At 48.9% G+C, this 21,568-nt stretch overlaps 2 protein-coding genes across 2 annotated transcripts; both read right to left on the minus strand.

Annotated features, from left to right (window-relative positions):
- Positions 1 to 737: 737 nt before the first annotated feature.
- Positions 738 to 6,056, minus strand: LOC136023908 (keratin, type I cytoskeletal 13-like). The gene is made up of 8 exons (XM_065698912.1): positions 5,568 to 6,056; positions 4,629 to 4,711; positions 3,639 to 3,795; positions 3,071 to 3,232; positions 2,517 to 2,642; positions 2,135 to 2,361; positions 1,544 to 1,665; positions 738 to 1,024 (listed from the first exon to the last, which is right to left on the minus strand). Exons 1-8 carry the CDS (start codon positions 6,054 to 6,056, stop codon positions 999 to 1,001), a joined length of 1,392 nt encoding a protein of 463 aa, XP_065554984.1. The 3' UTR covers positions 738 to 998.
- Positions 6,057 to 11,065: 5,009 nt separating this feature from the next.
- LOC136023904 (keratin, type I cytoskeletal 13-like) lies at positions 11,066 to 15,873 on the minus strand. The gene is made up of 8 exons (XM_065698906.1): positions 15,289 to 15,873; positions 14,261 to 14,343; positions 13,585 to 13,741; positions 13,193 to 13,354; positions 12,655 to 12,780; positions 12,314 to 12,540; positions 11,871 to 12,016; positions 11,066 to 11,122 (listed from the first exon to the last, which is right to left on the minus strand). The coding sequence occupies exons 1-8, from the start codon at positions 15,871 to 15,873 to the stop codon at positions 11,097 to 11,099; spliced, it is 1,512 nt and encodes a 503-aa protein (XP_065554978.1). The 3' UTR covers positions 11,066 to 11,096.
- Positions 15,874 to 21,568: the final 5,695 nt, after the last annotated feature.

Genomic DNA, 21,568 nt, shown 5'->3' on the forward strand with positions numbered 1-21,568 from the left:
TGGATATCCAACCATCCCTTGGCCATCTCAAGAGAAGAGATTCATTATAGAGTCTGCCATCTCAGCATCTGCGTTGGGCTCTGCTGACTGTCACCCAGGCACTCAGGCCTCATGGTCCCCCTCCCCAGGCAGATATCTGACCAGACGAGATGGGATGTGCTCTGCAGAGAGGCAGAAGCACATAACAAGAGTCCCAGGTGGAGTCAGGAGGCACGTCCCTGCGGTGCAGGTCTGTTAAGAGGTGCGTGACTGACATCGTCCTCCCCAGCAGCCAGCACGACTCACGGTTTAGTGCCTGACACATCTGGAGAGCAGCTGGAGATGTGCATCAGGGATGGCTGCTAGGCCATAACTGTCTGTGGATATAGACCGCCCTGAGCTTGCTTTTACAGGGGAATTTCCGTCCATGATCTCTCTGTTCTCCTTTCACTGACGAGCTCCAGCTCCGCTTACTTCCTTCTCTGTTGTTTTGCAACGAATTGAGGGAAAATGCTCCATGGGAAACCCACAGGCACCTGCCTGATCTGGTCAGGTAGGGCATGGGGGATGTTGTGTAGGAACAGGCCACGTGTGCTACAGGTTTTGACAGGGAGAAGGACAGGACCTGTGAGGTCAGTGAGGCCATTCCCTGGCTTCCTTTCCCGACCAGCTCAGGTGGCCCTTGTGCATGGATCAGCACCTGCTTTTCTAAAGGAAGGCAGTTTCCAGACACAGGCTTCTTGATTGCATCAGGCAGAAGCAAAGTTTTATTAGAGAAGTTTTTCACCAGCAGGTACACAGTGATCCTGACTAACTCCAGTAACTTCTAGAGATTACAGCGTTAAAGAACAGAAACAGCAGAACAGAGAAGAGAAGGTGGCTCCCAACAGGCCCCTTAAATACATGGCAAAGCATCACTGAGTTACTTCTACTTTCTCTGCAGAGGCGTGCAGTGAACATTGAGTGTTCTTGGTTTTTCTATGGGTTTCTTTGTATTTCATCTTCTAGTCCATTCCTCCTTAGTCACAAATTCTCCTGCAGGTCACTGGAGAAGAAATATAGCAGCATTATTTGATCGGAACAGAGATAAAACTCTTCAAATAACAAAACTGTGCTCTGTGTAGTGCCCTTATTTCAGGAGCATACTCTGTTAAACCAGAGCGGTTAGCTGACAACCGAGAAAACCCCAGAGATTCCCTAAATAATTGTGTTTTAATGGGAATTACAGGTTTGCTCTTTTTGCTCCAGACTCTTGCTAAGCTTTTTGGGCTGTCATCTTCTTTACTGCTACTTCCAGATCTTTCCTTCATGCCCCATTTCCCCAGCTTTCTCCTCTTAGTTCTGCTGCTCCCTCTTGTCTCTCAGCTGTTCTCTGCAATTCCACGCTCGCCCAGAGCACTCTTTAAACCTGTTTCTCCCTGACACAGCTAACTCTGCAGTGCAGTTGCCTGCACTGCAGCCCATCATGCCTATACCATAGTAACTCTCCGCAGAGATACCAGTAACATGTCCTAGGAGAGTGCTGAATCAAACGGGTTCCCTTTTGAGAAATCACAGCTCTTACCTATGTCCCCAGTCTTGCAGGGTGCGACCTGGGGCTGGCAGTGGGACGATGAAGTTGCTGTATAGGTGTGGCTTGTCCTAATGACTCCTCCTCCTACACCAGTTCCGATTCCTCCTCCATGACTGGTGGGATAGATTTGAGGAGAGCAAATAGGGAATTTTAGAACTTTACATGACACTGGCTGACTACATGACAAAAGTCTCAAACTATGTCCTTTGTAGGGCTTAGGGTATTTTACATCGTGTTCTTCTTACACTTTCAGGGCTCTTTCATAGTTTTGCTCCCTTTTGGCATGGAAATGCAACACAGAGCATTGCAATTAATTCATATTTTGACACCCTGCTGACAGAATACTAGTAGTTATGATGTTGTAACTAGCAGTTAACAGATTTGGTTTGCCTGCTTTGCAAATCCCAAGGAGCAACATTAGTTCAGATTTGAATGCTCATCACAGTGAAGCAGCTCACAAGACAGCTTCATCATCTCAAAGAGAGCATTAAGATAGACTAAAGCTTCTGTTGGATTCCCCATCTGTCATACAGACCCTTGATATTTTCATTTATTCCCCAGTGGATTTAGAGATCTACATACATAAGGTCCTGCTGTCCTCCTTCCAACAAGCACCGGTAGGTCTGAATCTCCTGCTCCAAACGGCACTTGACGTCCAGTAAAGTCTTGTACTCTTGGTTCTGGCACTCTATTTCCGCTCTTATTTCAGCCAATTGCTGCTCCACGCACGTGATCTGGTTCTGGAGCTCGCCGAGGAGGGTGTTGTACTGGCACTCGGTCTCAGCCAGAGAGGATTCCAAGTTATTTCTCTGATAAACAAGATAAGCAAAGAAACAACATTCATTTAAGTGTTACCCTGGAGCTGAAAGAGATGCTCCCCCCCTACCACGCTGGTTGCTCTGTCTGGCCATTCAGGAAGGCCAGCAGTCACCTCATCACGGCTGTAGGGACATTCAGCACTCACCTGGCTGAGCTGAGCTTGGAGATCGATTTCCAGGGCTTGCAATTGGCGTCTCAGTTCAGTCACCTGGTTGTTGCACGTCTCTACCTCCTGACCGCTTGTAATAACCTCCCGATTCACCTCCTCAATCTGAAAATCACCAGTCCAGAAGGAAGAGCATTAGGGAATACCTGTGTAAATTGGACTTGCTTTTACAGAAGCAGAATACTGCTGGCATAAAGAAAAGTGAGCAGGGCACGTTCCCTGCTCTGGGCGTTAACCGCCAGCTTCAGTGGCTCGCTTGCTTTACACATCCCATTAAGCTTGTCTCATTAATCCAACTGTGGAGTATCTCAGCTCCAACAGCACACCACAGGGCCTTGTGGCAAAGTCTGCTCTTCCAGACAGGACATAGCAAACTGGTCAGACAGGCCTCCTGTGGAGCACAGTGGATAATAAGGGCTGATGTTGGGCTTCACTGTAGGGAAGAACTGCTTATTGTCTCCAGGTCTGTTTCCCGAAGCCCTCCTGTGCCCTGAAGTGTGCGTGTCTGTTGGGAGCAGGCACATGTCGCTTACCTTGCACTCGTACCAATCCTCAACTTCCTTGCGGTTGCGCGCTATCAGTGTCTCATACTGGCACCTCAAATCCTCCAAGATTTGCCTGAGATCTGGTCCAGGGCAGGCATTGACCTCCACGCTCACGTCTCCAGTGGATTGTTTTCTCAGGCAATTCATCTCCTGGAAGCAGAACCCAGATCAGATGCATACTGGGGGTTGAAAGAGAAGAGCAGGGCTGGGTGGTTGAGGACCGCCCTCTGTGAGGGGTGCCCCGGAGCTGTGGCCACAGAAAGCACTGGAAGATGGTGCAAGTGTTTTTCCCAACAAATCTCTTGGGTAATGTCTTTCCTCATCCAACTGGAGTCAGCAGCAATTTCACCCCCCTCTGGCACTCCCAGCACTGGCAAGAGCAGAGGCCACATCTCTGCCAGAGCTCCCCCCATCCCAGGCAGGTCTGAACCCCAAAGGGTTTGATGGGAAGCTGTGGGGTGAAAGCGGCTTTTCGTCATTTTAAACCCAAAGCACGTTCACGTCGGCAGTTTTCTGTCAGGGCCGTGGTGCTCCCATGGCGGGGGCAGGATCCTACCTCCTCGTGGTTCTTCTTGAGGCAGCAGAGCTCCTCCCGCAGCGATTCGAGCTGCGCCTCCAGGTCAGACCTGCAGAGCGTGAGCTGGTCCAGGACCTGCCGCAGGCCGTTGATGTCAGCCTCCACGCTCTGGCGCAGGGCCAGCTCCGTCTCATACCTGCCAGAGAGCAGTGACATCTCACACGTGCTCCGTTCGTGCAGAGATCTCTCTCCTTGCCTAACTGCCTGCTCTGAACTGCAGTTTGCTCTCTCAGCTGAATGCTCTGTGCACTGGATTTCTGCATTGTGTTTAATGTCTGTTCCATGGAAGCTTTTCTTCCTTATCTTTGCTTTTCATGCTCCTGATCACTATGTGTTTGGTATCATAGAATCATAGAATCATGGAATGGTTTGGATTGGAAGGGACTGAAGCTCATCCAGCTCCAACCCCTGCCACGGGCAGGGACCCCTTCCACAAGAGCAGGGTGCTCCAAGCCCCTGTGTCCACCCTGGCCTTGGGCACTGCCAGGGATGGGGCAGCCACAGCTTCTCTGGGCACCCTGTGCCAGCGCCTCAGCACCCTCACAGGGAAGAGCTTCTGCCTAAGAGTTCATCTCAGTCTCCCCTCAGGCAGGTTCAAGCCAATACCCTTGTCCTGTCCCTACAGGCCCTTGTAAAAAGTCACTTATCCATCTGTGTTTCTGTTTTGCTGATCCCAATCTACACTTGTCTGTGATGGAAATGCACCAACCACACCACTAAGGACCACTCCCTGCAGTTTGGGTCCCCAACCCTCACCACAAAGACTTGCCAAATGCTTTACCCAAGAATACTAATTAAGGGAGGGCTGGTGACCAAGAGCAAGATGCCTTTCATCACGCCACCCTGTCTTAATGTGGTGTTGGAGTGAGACTCCTCTGAAGTCTATAATTACACATTGAGAGTCCACAAGTGAGATGTAAAGGGGCAGGGAGGAGGCAGCAGGGTCCATCTGCACAGAGGTGTACTCACTTCACTCGGAAGTCGTCAGCAGCCATCCTGCTGTTATCAATGTCCAGAATGATCTTGTTGTTATCAATGGTTGCGCAGACAATCTGGAAGAGAGCAGACCATGAGAGATGTCTCATTTCTCTCTGCTGTTTTACTCTATGTAGATTGCAGTTAGGCAGGATCCCTTCACAAGGTCCTTTTTCTGTTACCTTCTGAATTTAGTAACCATTTTTCTTGAGCAGTTTGCAGCAGCTTTGCCTCCTTCACTCACAGTGAAGATGTCAGCTCTGTAGAGGCTAGGAGTTATAGAGCTCTCAGATGGAACTTGCCAGTTTCAAGATATAAAGGGAAGACCCAAAGGTGCTTCACAAAGAAGTGAACCTAAAGAACCTCCCTTAAGACATTACATCTCAGCTGACATTCAAGCTGATGTGTTCTGGGCTTCAAGCTTAAGGATCCTCAGGAAAGATAGTTGGAAGGTATCTTTAAGCCTTAAGATCAGCCATAACCTTCACTGTGGACGTCAGTATCAAGCTCTTTGTGCCACTGTGGCAGCCAGTTTCAGATCCTCAACTTGTCTCACCCAGAATTTACAACGCTTCCTTTGATACAGCATTTGTGTGTTTTGCTCTGGTGCTACAGTTCTCTTTGGTTTGCTTTTGCTACTGGGCTGACACCCCTGCATTTCCTCAGAACACACTCAGTATCAGATTCATACCTGTATAGTCCAAACCCAACGTAACAAAGCAGCCTTTTCCTTTTGAAGAGTATCACCCCACCTGTATCATCCTGCAGCCTGTCTTTGATGTGCACCCACAACGTGCCATAGGGCAGCTTGCCAAAATTTGTTTGCAAAGACATTCAGCAGCACCAAGTTACCTCTAACAGTTGCAGGAGGTTCTAAATACAAATTCAGACATAAGCTTTAAATGGGGAAGGAACAACCGAAAAGGGGGTTACCTGGTTCTGAAGATCTTCGATTTCTTTGTAATAGCAGCTGTAGTCCCGGGGCTCGCAGGAGAGGCCCTGTGTCGCATACCACTCTCTGATTCTGCATTCCAGTTCAGCATTTTCCTTCTCCAAGCACTTCACCTTGTCCAGGTAGGAAGCCAGGCGGTCATTGAGATTTTGCATGGTGACCTTCTCATCGCAAGATGAAAGCAAACAGTCGCCACCAAGACCACCAACAGCCACACCACCTCCAAGGCCAAAACCAAGGCCATTGCCATAGCAGTTGCCACCTCCAAAGCTCCCACCAGCCAAGCTACCAACACTCAGTCCCCCTCCATAATTCACTCCACCGCAGTAACTCCTTCCAGAAAAACCTCTGCCACTGCCTATCGTATAGGAAGAAATCCGTGCTCCACCACCACCACCAATGATACAGCTGCCACCACTGCTCCTGCCTTTGCTAGACACAGTAATAGTCTCCTTAACGTTGCAACTCATGGTGACAGCAGTTGGAAATGCAAGCAGAAGCCCAAAGCAAGATGCACAGCTTGATATTAAATCAGACTGCGAGCTGTCTGTGGCAGAGAAACTCTATTTATACCTTCCAAAGTGGGTGTCACCACTGAATCCTCTTCCCATAAGGCCAGCTACCCCAGCCATTGGTGCCAAGAATAATTTCTCAAAGGGAAGTTTCCTTTTAGGAATCCTGGTAGACAAGGAAGATACTTTACATGTCTCTTGCTAATTTCAAAAATACATTAGCAATAATGTTTTATGAATCATCAGCTTTTTGTTTATGATGCAAACTTTACAACATTAAGCCAGGAAAAACACTGTCCTAAATTATATACCAGGAAGAAATCATTAAAGGCTATTGCATCAAAGAGCTCTTTATCTCTCATTAATTTATTTTCATTTTGAGTTGAATAAGCAGTTTTCATGCAAGGTGCTGATGTTGGAATATGTAAGATGAAAAAGAACGGATAAATACGAAGTTTGACTCTCGAATGATGTATGAGGAATGATGTAAGAAAGTTGTGGAAAGATCAGAGACGCAGAGATTAACCTTTAAGTCTCTCCATTGGCAAAATGACAAATCCAGAGCACTGCTACGAGACGAGGCTGCGGAGTGATCTCTTAATGGACACGGATGAAAGGTGCTTCGTGTATGATCGTGGCTCTCCAGTCACGCACAAAGGGGTTGTTTCTTATGTAGAGAGTGTAAAGGGAGGTAAAAGCACTTTACGTGTTTCCTGTTGCTCAGTGAAAGGTATTTCTGCAGTTTTCATCATTATGGATAGTGATTGTTCCAGCAAAGGGTGGGTGCTTTGGAGCGGTGAATGGGAGTGGAAACATCCTATGGCCAATTCTCTGTCTATATGTGCTGCATTCTAATGAGAGGTTTGGGATCATGTCCTAGGAAATATAAAGGCAGGATTGCTGATACAGCTGGCAGAGCAGTCGTGGCCAGATAGAGTTCTCCACGGGCTCGGAGAAGATGGATGAAGCACAAAAGAGAGGCTCTTCTCTATCACTGACGTCTGCAAATCTTAACTAGGCAGAGAAAAGGAAAAGTAAGAATCCTTTCGCTCTTCTGACAGCACAATTCAGGCTAAGCTGATTTTCATGAGTGTGTTGCTAAGGCTCAAGAGCAATGGGCTTCTCTCTAGGGAGAACCTGCTTCTACTGACATTGAGCAAGAGACAGGCGTTCCAGAGCTTTCTGAAACTACTAACCGTTCACTGCAAGGCGTTCTCCAAGCCTGCTTCACCAGGGAGCAAGTGCTCAAATCCTCACTCCGTGTCAGGGTTGTGGACTGGAATAGCTGTTAGTATGGCAAGTAAATAATCCCACTCATTGAAGGGCTGGATTCTGCCAGTATTCATGGGTTTGCCCATCATTTTATTGTTCCTATTCTCCTTATTTCTGTTTAAATGATGTGTCCCTTAATCTCTTCATCCTTGGATGTTACTTATCCAGTACAGTGAAAGCCAGCAGCATTCCGGTGGTATCTCCAGCAAGCTGGAGACAGAGGTGTGGAGAGACCTGCTCAAAGAGATTTACTCAAAGACTGAGAGCCTGCCTCTGGCAGAATCTGCCCTTGGACCTGGGTCTCCTGTGTCAGATCTCAATGCCTGCATGTCAGCCTGCCCTTCCTTCAAGTTGTGCTCCACTCAGCCCCTAAAAACAAAGGAGCAAAGCTCAGGATAGGTAAAAACTCTAATAAATTTATTGTGCATAGGAAGGAATACCTGGATTTCATTACTAGGACTGGAGAACATAATTGGAGTCAGGGTGTGGTGGTAAGAATGAACCGAAACTGATGTAATGTTGCATCGCTTGAAGCTTTGCCTGTCCTGCATATGATTCCTCTGGAGTTTCCCAACAGCTGTCTGCAGCAAGCATCTCTTCTGAGTGAGCACACATTCCTTCCCCAGCTCCACACTTATCATTTTAGCACATCAGAATAATGCAGGCAGAAACATGGAATGACTTTACTCGTTTGTGGGAGTGGAGGATGCCTACATGCCTATTGCGGTAGTTATTGTGGAGGGCAGAGAGGATGCCTCCTGCTTTTCTGAGGTACCCCATGGGCTGGAGCTTTATCCCTTAGACCCAGCTCCTCCTTTGCCCAGGATCCTCGCGTGGCTCACACTTGGCCTCTCTCTTGCCATTTTCCCTTTTGTCTTCAGGAAATTGGTGCACCGGTTAAACTAAGAGAGAATGAAATCATTATTCAGAAGACCTTAAAAAAGTAAATTAAACTTTTCCTCCTATTTTCATTCAGATATTTGAGCTCAGAAGCTTCCCGGGTATATCTCATTAGCACAAAGAAATACGTAAATCTCATGGAAATGCAGTTTCCAGACTGAGGTTTGCAGCTCCATAATTTGCAGCTCTTTAATATAAAGGTTGTTTCCAGGGTGTTTTCTGCTGGGGAACAGTTTATCACAAGGTACCTTCTCATGAACTGCTTTCCAGACGCATCCCAACCTGTAGGACCACAAACAAGAGCTAAGTCTGTGCAGCCCCAGAGGCTTTCCAGAGGCATATTCATAAAGTCTGGATCATTGGAAGCCCTTGTCATTAGGTCTCTTTCACCTCTCAGGAATTTAGGACAGCTGCTTTGTGGAAGTCCATGGTCGGCGCCTGCCGGACCCAGTGGGAAGGGTGGGAAGGCCTTTGGGGAAGCACAGGGAAGCAGGTGGAGCAGCTAGATGTCAGCAGCAGTTCGCAAGCGGAGAAAACTAGCCCAGCTCTGGTGGGAATCAGCTGGCGATCCCCGGAGAAAGCAGCAAGCTTTAGGTGTTGTAGGCTGCCCTGAGTTTCCAGAAGGCTGGAAGCTGGAGGAGCATCAGTACAGTAGCTTTGTACTTTTAGAAATGAGAGAGTGAGGACTTGTAGATTGGGAAGGACCAAGGCTGGGAAGTGCGGCAGTGGGGTTTTTGTATTGTGTCTTTGCACTGAATAAGGCAGGAGAAGACAATGGGAAAGGAACAGGGAAACGCTTTCTGGCTTCTCCTCTGAAAGCTCTGAGAGCAACTGGGGTGTAAACAGAGAAGTCCAACCAGTGGAACTTTGCCATTATAACCATGATAACTATCTCTTTTGGTCTCCTGTGAAGCACTGGCCTTACATGGCTACTGAGAGATTTCTGCATCAAGTCTGGGACTTTCTGTAGGGCTGGAACTGATCTTTAAAGAAGACATCATCCACAGTTTTGGTTTAAAAACTTCTGCCTTTTACAGCAGAAGGGCCCCTGTCGCCTGCTTCCTGATACATTAATGGTTGGGCTTCTTCAGACACTTGCCAGCTACAGGCATTGGAGGTGCTGCTGTCCTGGAAGGTTTCAGGCTGTGTTAAGTCTGTTTCTGTAGTGACAGATAAATTCACTTCTATATAAAAGACCTGATGCTAGCAAAGTGTGCCACTGTATTGCATATATGGTCCCGAAATGCTTTTGTCTTCGTATCCTTTCTCCTCCTCCCTGGGACTGGCTGCTCCATAACCTCCAGCTTTTGTCAGAAATGAGTAACCAGGAGTTTTGCTTTGCCAGGTCATCTCAGCAGTGAATGTGACTGTAACAGCCACATCACAGCGTACCGGGAACAACAGCAGCATCCAGTGCTGCTGCTCAGCTCTGAACCTGCAGGGTGGGGTGGACATGTAAAACCCATGAGTGCTTGCTTTCCTGGACCAAACCTCAGAACACCCTCCAGCTCATGATGGCTTTTAACTGAACATTCTGCAAGCTCACCAGGGCTGGTTCCCAGGGCTGCACCCACCACAAATGTGGCAGGGCCCTGACTTACCAAGCTGCTGCCTTCGTGTTGCCACACAGGTCAGTGTCAGGATGCATGGCCACAGCATGCCAGTCCTTCTGACTCAGCCCCAGCTACAGGGCTGCTGTTCGAGGCCCAAGGAGGGAGGGACCTTTGCCATGCTCATGAGGTTTGAGACATTCTGGCTCAGGGCATCCAAAGGCCCTAGCTGGCTCTTCTTCCCATTCTATTCTCCATTGAGCTGCACTTTTTCAGCTCCCATCCTGCTCTCTCCAGTTCTACAGAGGTGTGTTTAATGTAAGGATGATCTTTCAGTGGTTCCTCATGTCCAGGTTCAAACTCTTTGAAATAGGATGACCAGTAAATGATTCAGTCACTATGTGAAACTAGGCAGGATATAAACCTTTTGCTTCCAATCCTTTTCCCAGTGGGAAAATTCCTATGAAATGAAACCAGTGGGTCGGAATACAAGCTGTGTCAGCAGAAATTGGAACAGTTCTGGAGATCAAGATTTCTTCTTCAGCCTAATCGCAGTCCCCAGGCTGGGTGATGTAGTATGAGATGTTCAGCCCAGATGTGTCAGCACTGGGCTGGGGCCGAGGCAATCTGTCTCCATCACTGACTCTCAGAATGTGTCTAAAGCTGTGTTGTAGCACAGTGCTGTGTGGGCAGCCCACGGGCACCTGCCTGATCTGTTCATGCAGGACATGGGGATGTCATGCAGGAACAGGCCACGTGTGCTACAAGCTTTGACAGGGAGGAGGAGAAGGATAGGACCTGCGAGGTCAGCGAGGCCATTCCCTGGCTCCCACTGGCAAAGCAGCTCTGTTCCCAGTGGGGTGGGATCCCGACCAGCTCAGGTGGCCCTTGTGCATGGATCAGCACCTGCTTTTCTAAAGGAAGGCAGTTTCTAGACACAGGCTTCTTGATTGCATCAGGCAGAAGCAAGGTTTTATTAGAGAAGTTTTTTCACCAGCAGGTACACAGTGATCACACCACTGGTGAGCTCCAGCAATAGTCATGGTGCTTGGGCACATGCAACAATACAGACTGGAAAAAGCACATAGCAAAATAAAGCAGAATGTGGCCCAACGCTCTGCTTATCCCTGTGACACATGGCTTAGCATTGCTGAGTAACACAGAAGAGCACATCCCTGCTCTCTGCAGGGGCGTACGCTAAATATCCTCTCTCTTCACCCATGGCTCTGGATGAAGAGATTCAGGGTTCTCTTGTTGGATATTCTCATTTCTCTGCTTAATCACAAATCCTTCTGCAAGGCACTGGGGAGATTAAAGGAAACGTGAGTTTGTTTATAGCAAAAAATAGATTTTTTCCCACACTGTCACTCTCTGCCCGTGCTCATTCCACCAGCCAGTGCGATCAGAACTCCAGATAAACCCTGTCCTTCCTGGAGAGGCCTGCTTGCTGCCTGCCAGCCAGGCAGACGGGGCAGGGAGCTTGCTGGAGCACGCTCTGCCCTCGTACATAAACACACCAAGTGGTGGAAGCTGCAGCCATTGCCCCCCCAGCAATCTGGGTGTGGGAATGGCCTCAGGGTCCCTGCCAGCGCAGTGCCCTGCTCGCACTCCTCATGGACCAGCTGGCACCATGTTTCTTTATTTCTTTTTCAGTTTGGCTGGAAGTTTCCCCTTGAACTAGTGTGAGTAATTTTCTGCCAGTATTCCCCTGATTCCTGCTTTTTTTTTCCCTGATTTCTAGGCACTTGCTTTCTCCTATTCTTTCCTTTGTCCCAGATTTCCTGCCAGCCCTTTCTCCATGATCTCTATTGCCTGCCAGCCTGTCCCTCTCCTTTCCATCCCTCTTCCCCCTCATCCCCTTTTGCATTCTAGCATCGTCACAGCTCCTGGCAGCACTTGTAACCACTCCCCCATGGCCTCCCATCATGTGTTTCCCAGTAGCCTCACCATGAAGCTTTCAAATAGCACCTATAAGCTACGTGGGAAAGGTTCCTGTTGCTGCCTGTGCTTGCTGCACTGTGGAAATCCTGTTGAGTGTTGCAGTGCTTACCTTGTATCTCCGCAGCTGCACAGGATGGCATCTGGGAAGATGAAGTATAAGTGTGGCTTGTTCGAATGATACCTCCTCCTCCTATTCCACTTGTTCGTGCAACTCCTCCTCCTAGACCTGAGGACTGGCCAATTCCTCCTTGCTGACTAAGGGGACAGGAAAATAGCATTTTAGTGATGGAAATGACAGATGAACTGGAACTGCAGCTTTTCACTGTCCCCGCTGCTCTCAATTGGCAGAATATTGCGGTGACCTTTCCTGTGGCAATGGCTGGCACAGGGTGGGAAGTGGATTGTCTGCCCCGATTGCCAGGCAGCCGGGTAGAGCAGTGAGGGTGAGGGGGCTATGCAGCACCTCCACTTACTGTTCACTTTCCTGGTATGTTAAAATACCCAGGACAGGGCATTTCACTGTGTCTTTTGGTGTGTCTCAAGCCTACTTACATAAGGTCCTGCTGTCCCCCCTCCAGCAGGCAACGGTACGTGTGGATCTCCTGCTCCAGGCGGCATTTGACGTCCAGCAGGATCTTGTACTCTTGGTTCTGGCACTCCATTTCTGCCCGCAGATCAGCCAGCTGCTGCTCCACGCACGTGATCTGGGTCTGGAGCTCAGCAAGGTGGTTGTTGTAGCGACACTCCGTCTCAGCCAGTGAGGACTCCAGGTTGTCCCTCTGAGGGGTGACAGGAGGCAGCAGTACGGGATGAGAAACACTGCATTTAACTGTGAATTCTGACATCAAACGTAACTGTGAGGCAGGTGAGCTTGCCACCAGCTCAGCACCCACCTGGCTGAGCTGAGCTTGGAGATCGATTTCCAGGGCTTGCAATTGGCGTCTCAGTTCAGTCACCTGGTTGTTGCACGTCTCTACCTCCTGACCGCTTGTAATAACCTCCCGATTCACCTCCTCAATCTGAAAATCACCAATCCAGAAGGAAGAGCATCAGGGAATGTGTAACGTAAGTCAGATGGACTAAGGAAATTGCAGAGAAGCTAGCAAAATCATACATGGGAAAGGTTTGGGTTAACTCTCTCATCCTAATGGAGAGTAAACCCTCTTGTTCTAATAGCACTGCTGTCCAGTTAGTTCTCACCACTGACTGCTTTGTAAAGAGTTCCTGTCTCAAGTGTCACTAACATGCAGCGCTTCCCATCACCCCATGGCAGGGCCACAGAGTGGCAGCATCCCCTGTGTCACTTGGTCCAGTTAAATCAATGTTAAAGGCTGTTACAGTATGTTGTGTGATTTTGATGTGTGCTAAATGACTGTGAAAATATTGCTCTGTGTTAGCTGGGGCAGGTCAGAGCTGTGTAATTTTACTCACCTTGCACTCGTACCAATCCTCGACCTCTTTGCGATTGCGTTCAATCAGTGTTTCATACTGGCACCTCATCTCCTCCAGGATCTTTCTGAGGTCTGGGCCAGGGCAGGCATTGACCTCCACGCTCACATCTCCAGTCGATTGTTTCCTCAAGCAGTTCATCTCCTGCAAACACCGCCCAGAGCAGGTCAGTTTTTAAAAAGAAGGAATAAAGTCCAGGAGCCAAGTTCCCTGGTAGGGAAAAGCCAAACCCCTGGCAGAGCCCGGATGTTCACAGCCCCCATTCACATGTATTGTCTCCATCAGCCACTTGCCCCCTGCAGCCAGCACCCAAGGGGTAGGAACCCCAGTGAGGGAGGCTGCTGGATCCTTGTGCAGCGCGGGCAGGATCCTACCTCCTCGTGGTTCTTCTTGAGGCAGCAGAGCTCCTCCCGCAGCGACTCGAGCTGCGCCTCCAGGTCAGACCTGCAGAGCGTGAGCTGGTCCAGGACCTGCCGCAGGCCGTTGATGTCAGCCTCCACGCTCTGGCGCAGGGCCAGCTCCGTCTCGTACCTGCCGGCAAGAAGGAGCTGTCAGTGTCTGACACCACCGTGTGCTCTTTTCATTTGGCCATCCATCTTTCTCACAGCGGTAGTTTCCTGACTGGCCTAGCAGGATGCTAACAACAGTTTGAGGCTTGCTCTGCCAAATCTGCCCTCAGTCTGCCTTCTCGGGAGCTTCTTCACTTGGGTCGAGCTGTCACTCACCATGTTTCCGTGCTCCAACAGGAAAATCAAAAGCTTTCCCTTTGAAAGACACCACGTGCTGGAACAGCAGCTCAGGTGAACCCGTGCTGCTCCCTGTCTGCAGAGCCCTTCTGCTTTCTGAGGACCTCTAATCTCCGCTCAAAACCATCTTCTGGTCCCAGACTTTCCACCTGGAGCTGCCACTAATTAGGGCAGCTCTAAAGGCAGTGGATGGAAGAGCTTGTCCTGGCCAGGGGATCACAGGAGCCCTGTCTGAGATCTGCTTCTTACCAGCTCTGCGAGCAGGAGCATTGACAGGGGAAGGGGCAGCCAGGGGGATACTCACTTCACTCGGAAGTCATCGGCTGTCATCCTGCTGTTATCGATGTTCAGAATGATCTTGTTGTTATCTATGGTTGCGCAGACGATCTGGAAAAAAGAATATTCACTCCTGAAGTCTCCTCCGTGTGTCCTCAGGCTCAAGTGTACCCAGTGACCAGTGCTACCAGACCTAACCTCCTGCCCTCGCTCTGGTTTTTACTACTGGGTGCAGGCATGGGGGAGCTGAGGAGAGCAGCAGTCACAGGGGGAGTGTTCTGTGAAATGAAGGCATTGAAATGATAAAACACATGGTACTGATGCAGACAGCCAGGGAGGTACAGTCAGGGTTGTCCAGCTCCTGCCCCAATCCACCTACCCTTTGAAATCCAAATCTTACTTTCATGGATAAGAGATCTAAAAGTTTGTTTCAAGGCTTAATTATAAGTCTGTCTCATTCCATCTGTTTCCTGGATTCTTTTCCCTTTATTCTTCTTCGCGCATTGACATCCGAGAGTTTTTTTGCGAGTGTTTGTAATTGCAAATCACACACTCAGGATGGGGCTGGCAATGCTTTCTTTGCCCTTGTTTTTAATGAGCTGCCCCATATTTCCCCAATTCTGAATGGAAAAGTAAACTTGTAACAAATGAAATAACATTTAACAGGAATTCTGCAAGACTGATCTCAAGAGAACATGAATTCAGGCAAATTAATGCGATCCATTATTCACTTCTCTTTTAGTTGCTTTCTTGGCATGTATCTATTTAAACACCTTGGCACAAACCCTAATTCAGAAAGACTACAGAGCCAATGCACATGTATCCCGTGAAGGTAACGTTTCCCCCTTCAAACCTATCTGACGAATAAAAGCAATGGAACCAGTCCAAACACTGGAGGTTTGACCCGTGAGCTCCAGGGCATTCTGCAGGCTGGTAAGGGCTGTTTACGAAAAGCATTTTACAACAGGGAATTGTTACTCTTGAGAACTGCCTGGAGTTGTGAACCAGCCATGGGAGAAGCTTACAAGGGAGAAAACAGCTGAGAAGTGGTGTTACCTGATTCTGAAGATCTTCTATTTCTTTGTAATAGCAGCTGTAGTCCCGTGGCTCACAAAAAGGGCCCTGCTTGGCATACCACTCCCTGATTCTGCACTCCAGGTCAGCGTTTTCTTGTTCCAGGCATCTCACCTTGTCCAGGTAAGAAGCCAGGCGATCGTTAAGGTTCTGCATGGTGACCTTTTCGTCACCAGAAAGAAGAATGCCATCACCAGCAAAACCACCTCCAACTACCCCTCCACCAAGACCCATACCAATGCCACCTCCCATGCCACCGCCAAAGCGAGCGCTGCCACCGCTGAATCCCATGCCTGGACATCCTCCGAGGACAGCGGCTCCTAAGCCACCTCCAAAGTTTCCACCAACCAAACTGCCGGTGCTCAGTCCTCCTCCATAATTCACACCGCCACAGTAACTTCTACCAGAAAACCCTCGGCCACCACCTATCCCACAAGTGGTGTATCTTCCAGAAGAGACTGAGGAGATCCGTGCTCCTCCACCACCACCACCGCCACCAATCACACAGCTGCCCCCGCTGGTCCTGCCCCTGAGAGAGCCAGTTGTCTGCTTAATACTACAACTCATTTTGAGGACAGCTGCAGCTCCAACCCAAAGCCCAAAGCAAGATGCACAGCTTGATATTGAATCAGACTGCAGGTTGGTTGTTGCCGCAGATCTCTATTTATACCTTCCAAAGGGGGTGTCACCTAAAGGGTGTTTCTTCTTCCCACGGGGCTGGCTAGTCTTGCTGTTTATGCCAAGAATAAATAGCCCATAGGCAGTTTCCCTCTAGAAATCCCAGTTCACAGGGAAGATACTTTACATGTCAGCAGCTTATTCCAAAAAGTAAAATAATGTTTTATGAGTCATCAGCTTTTTGTATGATGCAAACTTTACAGCAAGTCAAGAAAAAAAGTTGCCCTAGATTATGTACAAAGGAGAAACATTGGTATTTATAACATCAAAGTGCCTTTTATCTTCTATTAATTTGTATTTATTTTATTCTTAGTCCAATAAACAGTTTTGTATCCCGTGCTGTGCTAGACTGCATGGAACAAAAATGGGAAATTATAAATTCTCACTTCTGGAAAGTGTGAGTAACAGCGACAGCAGCAGTGAAGAGACCAGGGGTCCCATGGTGAGGTGTCTGCCACCTGGCACAAGGACACACAGGTCTAGCACAGGCTCCACTGTGAGATTTCTTTAACCTCAGAGGAAATTCCCCCGTGGGTTTAGTTCTCCTGTCGTGCAAACCCAGGAAGGCAACTTGCTCACAGTGTGTGGAGATCAGGCCTGCTGAGTGTTGAAGTCCTTGTTCCTGGATGTTGCACAGCCTTGCTGGAAGTGCATGAAGTACCTCTCTGAAGTTATTTTTCAATTACTTTAATTGCTGTCCATGCTGCCTCAGTCTGTGGTGATTGTAGATAAAGAGATGACAGGAAAGGGAGTATCCATGGGCGATATATCCAGTTCCCGGCCTGGCATGGGATGTGATCCCGCAGGTCTTTGCCATCACCAAGGTTGTGCTGAGCACAAAATAAGAAGGAGAAAATCTTCCTGCCTTTCTGATCTGAGTCTGTCAGCGCAGCAGCAGGCATTGGCACAGCTTGGCTGGTCATGGGAGCACCATCTCCCAAACCAGGCACCGGCCAGAGGAGCGTTCGGAGAACTGGCTCCACCAGTGCGAGTATCTTTCCCCGACAGACTGCTGTAATGAGAGGCTATTCTGCTCTCCAGGGAACGGAGGCTTCTGTTCCCCACGGGGTGGAATTTTCAAGCAACTCTTACTCACAAGTGACCTTTGACTCAAGTACGTCCATAGGTACAGGAGCAGTTGTGATAAATCCTCTGTGAGTGTGACCTGACAGGGAGCCCTGAGTGCAGCCGTCACCTCCGAAGAGGGGCAGAGGAAATCTCTGCTCACACCTCAGCCCCATCTCCTTTCCCAGCGGGAAGCTGGGTGGCTCCTGTCACCATGAGAGGAGAGTGTCCCCAAGCATACACAGATGTGATCATCTTCTCACCAGCTCAAGTGAGGACTCTCCACTCTCCACTGAGATTATTTCTTTCTTCACTAAGATCAGAAATGATAAAAAGGCGCCTACCCAAGGCTGGCAGCACCCTGGAATATTCATGATTCGGATGGTGTAGGGAAATAACTTGCTCAAGGACAGAGCTGGAGTCTGGCAGAGCTCAGATCCTGGCTGAGACTGCACTGCCTGAAATACGAGTCCATCCTCCCCCTGCAAACACATCCCCGCGCAGCCGAGACTCGCCACAGTGAAAATCAGGAGCAGAAAGGAGGATGGGGAGTAAATCTGGCTTTCATCTGCCTTTTTGAGGAATATAATTGGAGGCAGGGTGTGGCTGTAAGAGCCAACAGAAATTAATATAATGTCTGGATTGCTTGGAGCTTTGCTCTGCTGTGGAGGCTTTCAGAAGTTACCTAATAGCAACCTACAGCGAGCACTGCTCACTGACTCTCTTTCCCTTTCAGAGTTAGGTTTAGGATGGGATATGGCAGATGTCAGATGATCTCTCCAGGTGGGCAAGGAGCACCTCGACCTTGTTTCAGCAGTTCCATGATAGCAAGAAGGAATAGGTCTTGCTCCACAAACCAAAGTGGTTCGCAGCATTGGACAACTTTCTACGTACATCCTGGTGTAAAGGTCCACAGGCAGAAAATACACAATTCTTCTGAAGTACTCATGTTTGGGATATAATGACAGCCTTTGGAGCTTTACTGGGCTCCTGCCAGTTTCACTGGGACGTGGCACATCCAGAAGCCAGGCCCAGGCTGTAGTTTCGAACCAATGAGGGTTTCCTTGCCCTGGCTGCATGGCTGCAGCTCTGTGTGCTCGAGCACTTGGGGTATTGCCCTGCTCTGTATGACCACAGCCCGGGCAGAGGCGTGTGTGTGTCTTGTGACTGTAGGGTTCTGCTTTCTCTAGCTGTGAGACACCATCTTGTTCTGTTCCATCAGCACTGGCTGTGCTCCCCACTAAACTGATTTCTTTGCCTCCACTTTTGTAACTGTGTGTATTCCCATAGCTCAGGGGCACAGCCTTCGGGCAGAGCTCTGTGTAGGAAAGGACTGTGCAAGTTGAAGACAGAAGAATGTCCCCAAAGGATTTGCAACCTAAATGTCAGACAGGAGGAAACAAGCGGTTTCACACCGATGGAAATGAAGGAAGCGGTGTCAGGCCGTTATCCAGGCCAAGCAGCGGTGGTCTGTGTCACACAAACACTGTGAACTCTTGTGGGCCTTATGGAGAAGAGGGATCTGGAAGTGGACCAAGAGGTACCAAGTGTAAATACGGACACATGGTGATGGGCAGCTCAGGAGGAGGCAGGAGGATGTTACAGTCCCAGGAGATGTTGTGGGCAGTGGAGTTGGGTCCTGTGGGAGCTGCGACTGTCCCCGTGCCCAGCCTGGGTGCAGAACATCAACTCATCTCTCCCACCCTCTGCTCGCTTCTCTTATCAAGGTTGATAATGTTTTCTTGTGTCAACTACAAGAAAGGTGTGTCTAATTTGACAGAGCTTTGCTTTCATAAGCATTGCTTCAGTGATGTTTGTGCAACCACACTGGAATATGATTTTATCTTGTCACTTGTAATTACTATTAATAATTTGCATAATAGCCATTAGGCATCACTTATTAAACACTGCTTTGATGTGATACTGAGCCGGCTCCAGACCTCATGCTCCCATCTTTCAAATGCAGACCATGACTTTTTTCTGGCCAGTGACTCATTGGTTTATACCACCATGTTTAGCAAACTCCTGTAAGGCGAGAGAAATAATTATCACAATGGGTTTGGTAACAGCATGATCCCAGCTCTTAAATAAGCCTCAGAGACCAAGGTGATGACTCTGTTTCGGTTTCTTGCTGACTGTTCACATCTTCAGACTACCTCTGAGCATTTGCTAGTGGTGAAGTAGAAGTTCAGCAGAACATGGAGGTGAACAGAACCACATTTCTTCCTACTGAAGCTCACAGTGTTCCTTGATTCATTTTGTGAAGGGTTTTAATTTCCTTCCAGCGCCTACCAGATGATAACAGTGTAGCCAGACTTCCCCACATTTGCATCCCTGGAAGCGCTGCTGATTATCATGGCAAAGAAGAGTACCAGGGAATTTGTATTGGGACAGATTTGAATACTGACGGAAGAATGAAGCTCCAGCGGTTCCCCTCCTGCATGGGCAGCTCAGCGCAGTGCAAGGCGAGAGGAGAAACGGCTTCAGCCCACGGTCCCTGTACCAGAGCCATGGGGGTCAAAGCAGGACCTGCCAAGAGGATGGGAACATTCAGGTGCCTCCTGCACCCAGACACTACACAGAGGGGCAGCAGAGACAGGCAGCCAGGACACCCGCCAGCCAGAACCTCCCCAGGGTGTCTTCATCTTTATCTCGTACTAAAAAGTCTCTTTATTTCCATATGTTTTCAATGTAAGGCTTGTAGTGGCAGTTTAAACTACATTATTCAGGGTACTGAGCTGAGAAATCTCCTGCATGGTTATAGCAGTAGTTTACTCCTCTATATAGTTTTTTATGAATGTTACACAAGCCAGTAAAAAATGTAAACCCCACAGACAGTTACTATGGGTGTGAGTGAGACTGTACCCATCTGGATGCTTTATATAGTAGACTTTATAAAGAAATTATAGCTTATACACCACAGCAGAATACTGTCATCATCTCTAACTGCTTGTGCAGCACAGCCCTGAACTCACAGCTCATTTTCAGCAGTGGCATTTTGCAGAAGTGGTTGGTTTCTTTCTCTTTCTTCTCTACCTTCATCCTTTAGGGTATTCAGTCCTAAGGGACCTTTTCTGATGGTGCTGTAGTTCCCATGTGTCTGGTCTGTACCACAGAGTCCGTATCTGCCTGAGCAATCACAGGCTGCGTTTCATCTGCAGCCCTGGCTGTGATGCTGAGAGCTTCTGCCACCAGCCCAAGTGCTGAAAGAACTCCCCTTTGAGATCCTCATTTGCTCTTGCTTTAAAGATTTGCACATTAAAAGAGAAGAGAAGCTCTTGCGAGCTGTGCTTCCTGTGTGCTGCTGCCAGTGGCTGCATAAGGGCAGCGTGATCAACGTTTGCCTCCGGTCAGTGTCCCAGGTGATTCTTGTCCTGCTGTCCCACGCGCTGCATCTTCCACATTTCATTGATCTTCTCTTCCTGTGCTATTTCCACACTCTTCATTTCCCATCACTATAAACTCACCTGGGAGGGAAGGCATCTTTTTATTGCTGCACAGCATTAATGCAGTGGCCTTAGAGGTGCCACGTAAACACTGGGGCAGGTCAAGTAACACTGAGATGCACAGTGTAATTAGTGTGGTGGGAATGGGAGATACAGGACTTAGTAAAAGTATTTAACAGCAGCTCATTAGAGCAGTTAATTACCCCAAGGGCTAGCAAGTGTCTACGACCTGGACAGAGGCTGGGCAGAGTCCACCCCCCGAAGGGACACTCGGAGTGGGATGGCTCAGTCCCTGCCCTGCGGTGCTGCTGCGGTCAGACACAATGTGTGGCTGGGTTAGAGCACCAGAGGTGACCCAGGAGCAGACCAAGCTTTTTGCAGAGCACAGACCAGAGGAAGAAACAAAAGCTCCATCACTGCTGTGATTTATGCTGAGAGAACAGCTCTGTGTGGCCAGCTTCAGCTTGTACCGTGCTGTCATTCCAGAAGTGTTGGAGCTGTTCCTTTCTTTAGAAATGGACCCTAATTCAGACTCATTGTATCCCCTGACGTCTTCTTGTTAGGTTAGTCATCAAACCCCATCCAATATTTTATTACACTGAAAACTAACAGAGCCACAGAACCATAAAATCAGACTGGTTTGGGTGGGAAGGGGCCTCAAAGCTCCTCCAGCCCCAACCCCTGCCACGGGCAGGGACCCCTTTCACTGGAGCAGCTTGCTCCAAGCCCCTGTGTCCAACCTGGCCTTGAGCACTGCCAGGGATGGGGCAGCCACAGCTTCTCTGGGCACCCTGTGCCAGCGCCTCAGCACCCTCACAGGGAAGAGCTTCTGCCTAAGAGCTCAGCTCAGTCTCCCCTCGGGCGGGTTCAAGCCATTCCCCTTGGCCTGTCCCTACAGGCCCTTGTCCAAAGCCCCTCTCCAGATTCTGCTGTGGGTGAGAAGGGACAAGCTGGATCCCAAGTCTTTGCTTGTACAAGCAGTTGTGCTCCTGACTGGGTTTGTAATTCCTTTCTCTGTGGTAATAAAACAGCAGCGTGTTTTTTTCCCCCGTCTGTTTATTGTATCTTACTTT

The sequence above is a fragment of the Lathamus discolor genome, chromosome 20, assembly GCF_037157495.1.
Source record: "Lathamus discolor isolate bLatDis1 chromosome 20, bLatDis1.hap1, whole genome shotgun sequence".
In the NCBI taxonomy this organism is placed as follows: Eukaryota; Metazoa; Chordata; class Aves; order Psittaciformes; family Psittacidae; genus Lathamus; species Lathamus discolor.